The following is a 6,000-nucleotide window of genomic DNA, read 5'->3' as shown; positions in this document are numbered from 1 at the left end:
TAGTAAAAAAAAGTCACTAAACAATACTGTATCTATTGACTGCTCATTTACAGCTTATTTAATTATTTACATAATTTTAGGACACATTAACCTAAACCATAAATAGAATTAGCTTTTTGCCTTACCATAAAGTACAAATTAGARGTTAAAAATGTTTAAGAAATCTGATAATATTTACACACGCTCAGCTTAAGTTATGGTTGCTCACATTGTATGTTCTATGTACACATAGCAAAATGTTATGATCACTACTGATATAGTATTGTACCCTGGCCATCCCACCCTAGATTATTTTCTAGAAATACTTAATATTTTTGCCTTTTTTTTCTTGGTTCCCTTAGGACTTCATTATTTTTGAAAACTTACTAGTGGACAACGCTGTTATAAAAAGAGAGAGAAGAAATAGGCAAGCAATGTGAGGACTAGTCTAATTTCAGATGCTAGGAGGTACAGTACTATTGTAATGTCAAACGGTGCAATGCTCCATACGAATTATATGCATTGATCTGCTGATATAGAAATGCCCAGTTACCCTGTATATTTAGGTTTTTTTTTTTAATACATTTATCTGTTTTCTCAAAAATATATTCATACACTGGTTGATGGTAGAAACAAAACTATTATTAGCTTATTCCTTTAACACGCCAACATATGAATGTGTGTGCATATACTCAGCACAGGTGTATATATACACACATATGTCCATATAGACATTTATGTATGTCCATATGCACATACACTTGGATAATGTTTAACATCTGTTTACTTATGTTTAGTACTGTGTTAATTATAGATTTGGAACACAGTCTAACAGTTATAATGAAAATTAATTGAGCTTTAATTTTAATGCATATTTTGTCTGAAATAAGTAGGATTTGTTCCCCAGGTATAAGACCACCAGTCGTTTTCTCTATGCATTGTGCTTTTGTTCCTTACAGATTTTATGTCCTTTGTATTAGAATGTAAAAACTGTCTGAAGAATTCTGCGACACACTATTATTTGAGACTCTGTTTTCCTCCCCTGGGAATGAGAAAAGAAATGTTCACAATGTCATTGCTTGAGTCTTTCTTCCCAGTCATTAAACTGCAATAGGACAGAAACATAACATTCCTTATGCAAACACAGAAATGTTGCATGAATTTTCAGTTCTGAAAATGTGTATCATACTTACTAGCAGTCATATACAGTATATATTTACAGATTGATCTCAAAGACTTTGTTAAAACTGTGCCATGTTATAGTCATAATTTGCCAATGAATTTCACAAAGATGAAAAACACCTTAATTGCTGGCTATCATGTCTAATAGAACAATAATGTGTAACTATATTGCAAGCTTTATCTAAATTATTAACTCTGATATTTTACTTATTGAAGTTAACAACAATGACCAGGGGTAAAAGGATCTAGAATACTGATTTTTGGTCAGTTCTAAGTAAAAGCAAGTTTATTCTAATTTACCTGGAGGGTAGCACACATAATAAAAACCATATCTCATGTACGGTGGCATAATTCTCACTTTCACTCAAGCATCTCAGAAGAGGAGTAAGTGCTCAACTTGAGCACTTGAGTTCTACTTTTTCCTTGACAGTGCCTCACCAGTCTTTCTTACCTCCATCTTCTTTGTATCACAGTGTTTAGCCTTAGTACAACATGATAACYGCTCCACATCTGAAAGAACCCTTCCCTTCCACTAATTTTTATATATCACATCAAYAGCCAGAAGGACATAGTGAAAGCGAAAGTGCTCCTTCCTCCTAGATAATATACCTTTCCTAGTGACACCTGAGCAGAAACCAGACATTTTCTTTCACTCTCTGAGTAGCAATATCAGAGAGTAGTATGGCTTGTACTATAACTTCAGATAAATTAACGTGCAGTTCTAGGATTTAATCTCTGTAGTTTTCATAATAGTTGATGCAGTAAACCAATGCAAAAAATTGACATGTTCTCTGTAAGGTTTTATATTTGAGGTGTATCTACCATAAACATGCTGTGAGCTCCCAGTATTCACAGTATGTTTCTGTGAAACTAAAAGAGTTGGAAGCAATTTGTGAAATGAAAGAAAAACTTGTACTGAAGAATACTATAAGACTGCTTTTATTTATTATAAAGGGTACCATTTTTGAAGTACAGACTTTGAAGAGAAGTACTGAATTTTGGTGTGGATCCTTTTTTTAGACCTGGGAAAAAATTTCCAACATGATCCAAAACTAACAGTTGAAATTTCAAATGCATCTTCAAAGCTTAATGCTTTGTGCATGAAATGCAGTCAGAAACTAAGTATGTGAACAAAAAGCAACATGGAAATTAATTTCCATTTACTTGGAAAGTTAATCACATGATGAAAAGCTTGACTCTACATATTTCAGAGTCTGAACCTAGAGGCAATACTTGAACATACACACACATCCTCTGAAAACAACAGGTGGTGTGTGTGCCCAGCAAATCCCATTTCAGGGTCAAAACTATTCTCTCCCATTCGAAGCAGAAATAAGTATATACTACGGTCAAAATGAAATCAGAAATAACTGAATACACTTGGCAGTTCCCAAAACTGTTTTCCTCCTATGCTGTCATTCCTTTCAACGGGGGGAAAAAAGCAGAAAGTTGTAAGAAAATTATTATTTTAAAAGAACAAAAAATAAAGAWTTTTTTTTAATGAAAAATATTCTTCACATCTATCTTAAAGGATTGTTAAATTGGGAAAAAGCATCTGTCTGAAAAGTCTCCTTTGCTATTTGGAAGATACAGGAATTTGAGTTTCTTTCAGAAGTTTGTGCACAGATGATAGATAGCAGAGATACAACAGGATGTGGCTTTTTCCTCATTAAGTATTTTCTGCCAAACAATCCTGGGATCTGGTTTTGTAAAAGCCACCAGGAATTTATACTTTTCATACTGTTCTTGTGATTTTTTTTCATTATATAAAAATAGTTTTGACAACAGAATAAATGGCAAATTCTATTTACTTTGCCCACACTTTAGGAATAGTTTGCCTATAAACTTAAAGTCCTATGGAATAGGAAAAAATTATGTTCCATTTTAAAGTTTCCTAAAGCAAAACTGAATTTTGCTATTTTTTTCACAACAGAAGTCACTCTAAAGCAGGAAATACCAAGAGTGCAATTAAGTAATTAAAAGTGATGCCTACCAAATCTTTCCCTTGAAAACAATGCATTAAGCTAAACAAAACAAAAAAGGGAAATGGTATTGCCTAATCCAGCTTGAGAAAATACCCTGTCATTATTTTTTGTATGTATGGTTGGATCTCTATTTTTCAAAGAGTCATGAGATCTTTAATCAAATTGGATGTTAGGTGTTAAGCATAACAACGGTGGCAAGCATAACACTAGAAGGACTGCAAACTTGAAAGAAATCACAGAACTCCACGTGAGTATTTTAAACTAAGGTATGTACTGTGACTGACAACATTCATTTACACTATATATATATATATTCCCCGGCCCTGTCTTTTTGAATTGCTGTCTACCTTTTCACACCCTAGAAGGGCAGGGCACCATCGTCTTTCTTTAGCCACCTAGAAAATTACTTTTTGGCCAACCAACATTTGGCGCTTTGGACAAATGATTCCATTTGCCCGACATGAAATGACAGCATATCTACCCGTTCATGACAAGACCATTTGATCCACCTTTGTATCATTGCTACATTTCTCTACTGATCACAACTACAATCACTGTGATTGTGAGCATATGTTATCTCTCAGAAATCCAGACAAAACTAGTGCTTTTTGCTYCAGCTTCTGTGCAAACACCCAACCCTCACATTATCAGTCAAAGGTTTAGTTCTTTCAAAAAATAACAGGAAATACCTGAATACAGCTGGGAAACCTCTGATCATCATCATCTTGGAAAGATGACAGGCACTACTTGTTTTCAAGTTTACATATTCAAAAGGTAAAGTGTATATGTTTTGTAAGCACGATAACATCTTAGCACACTCTCTTAAGTGYAGATGCACGTGTATTGGATATGCAGTTTCACAAGGAAATAGTACATACTGCTGTTGAAACTAAAACCTGTTTCTCAAATGCCTCTCTTTGTAACTTGTCATTAAACTCCTACGAGTATTAAAATGGAAAAGAGAGCACGAGAGACAGCAAGAGAGAAATGATTGTCAGAATCCAATTTGCCTCCACACTTGAAATGCACTTATATTTTGGAAAGGGAGATATGTCCACACTGCAACTTAAAAACGTGTTTACGATTTAGCAGAAACAACCAAAACTCTATAAAACAGACCATAGAGTGGGCCAGCAACTAAGGTGTTTTAAAATAACTTTTTGTCCTGAATGGAATTTTTCTAAGTCCCACTTTTGGCTGTACAACCGATTTGAAGAGAAATCCAGTTCTTGCTTCCTGTGTGGCTTTGTTTCTTAGTTCACATAGTAAAGCCAATAGACAATATTGAAGAAGGAAAAAACAACAGGGAAGAATATGCGCGACCATCGATCTATGGCATTTACATCAGTCAAGTCAGGGATGGTAATTTTCAGTTGAGATGCACGTCTCCGTAGCCTACTTTTCTTTTGTGCCACATGTCGCTCCAGGGCATTGCGACCAAAGCTGTGCCTGGGCAAGCCAGCTTTCCGGTACTGGATGCTTGACGTATCATAGGCCAACATAGTGCTTCTAGGGTCCCCAAGCCCCATCACAGCCTCGGAGGCAGCCATCTCATTTTTAATTTCAAGCGTGCTCAACAAAATGTTTTCATGTGGATCCATCTGTAAGAAATAAGGTGGCAGACTTAGCAAGGAAAGAAAGGAAGTCCAAGCAGTAACAAACTGAAGACAGGTTGACAAGGGTTAGATCTAACATCACTAATTCATTGGACGTAAGTCTATAAGACTTTAAGCAAAGTCATGACTATATTTTTTGTCATTTATTTGTAAATCCAAGGAGCAGGAAGGGCAGTACTCTATAATGGAATAAAAGGTATTTCCCTGGGCCCCACATTTAGTGAGCAGAAACAATACCTGGCAATGGCGTACATACTAATTGCCTGAAAGGGCGATTCTACCACAAGGTGGGATTCCTGGGGCTAACATTTTACCTTTCTGCATTTTTTGGAGGGAGGTCAAATGGAAAAAAGGATTTGCATTATTTTGGCTTTGCTTCTTTCAACAGAAGCTTCTGCTCTAACAAAAGCTCCAGGTAACCCCAAGGAGTTCTCAGTGTCTCTATAAAATGAACCCTGGAGCACTGCACAGGAGAAYACACGTTTTTAATCCCCATATTGTAAACCAGACTGCTGGTTACTCAGGGAAAGATAGTGGCATAGTCTAACTATATCTATAGGGAAACTCCATCTCTAGTGCTAATGAATTTCATAAATATAGTGCAYACTGTGGAGACCTGAATGCTAGAATAGAAAAGGCCTGCAATTTAGAAGTAAGGAAAAACATATGCATATAATTCAGAGTGTAATCACATCAAATGCGCACTGAACAGTTGTTTCAATGAGTGGTTTCAATTACTACACTTTAAAAAAAAAAAAGAAAAGGCAGTTCAGTGAAAAATATTAATGCAATGTTGTAAATAAAACTTTAGACAATTAAGAGGATTTCAAAGCTGAGGGACTAACTTCTGCTCTTAGGTTATCTGGAGTAGATCTGAAGTATGGTAGGAGAACTTCAAAATATTCCATTTATAGAAAACAAATAGAAGGTCACCAGGGAGATGCACACTTTCCTCAGCCTTCCCTCTAAGTATATACTTTGAATTGTGTAATTAAATAAACATTCTTTAAAAAGCAATAATGGCTAATGGGAAGCTAATTAAGCCCGCTAACTTCAGTGGTGGTATTGCAGATGTACTCCAGTCTAAAAAAGAGACAAAACTGTCCCAGAGTTCCTTTAAGGATAACTCAATCACATTATCCATTTACCATGTACATAAAATATATACTATGATTATTAATAAAAGTACATAAACAGTGACTTTTGAAGATTTCTAAATAATATTGCATTAATCTATT

The 6,000-nt window shown here is 35.2% G+C and overlaps 1 protein-coding gene across 4 annotated transcripts in view; it reads right to left on the bottom strand.

Annotated features, from left to right (window-relative positions):
- Positions 1-4,399: 4,399 nt before the first annotated feature.
- The window catches only part of GABRB2 (gamma-aminobutyric acid type A receptor beta2 subunit), a 174,369-nt gene continuing 172,768 nt past the window's right edge, over positions 4,400-6,000 (bottom strand). For all 4 annotated transcript variants that reach the window (XM_026091354.1, XM_026091356.1, XM_026091357.1 and 1 more), the window contains one exon: positions 4,400-4,747. In XM_026091354.1, the coding sequence (XP_025947139.1) occupies positions 4,400-4,747 (348 nt within the window). The remainder of the gene's footprint in view (positions 4,748-6,000) is intronic.

Source organism: Apteryx rowi, unplaced genomic scaffold (assembly GCF_003343035.1).
Source record: "Apteryx rowi isolate R43461 unplaced genomic scaffold, aptRow1 scaffold_90, whole genome shotgun sequence".
Taxonomy (NCBI): domain Eukaryota; kingdom Metazoa; phylum Chordata; class Aves; order Apterygiformes; family Apterygidae; genus Apteryx; species Apteryx rowi.
The sequence above is the reverse complement of the archived record's forward strand: the minus strand, read 5'-3'. Positions and strand labels throughout refer to the sequence as shown.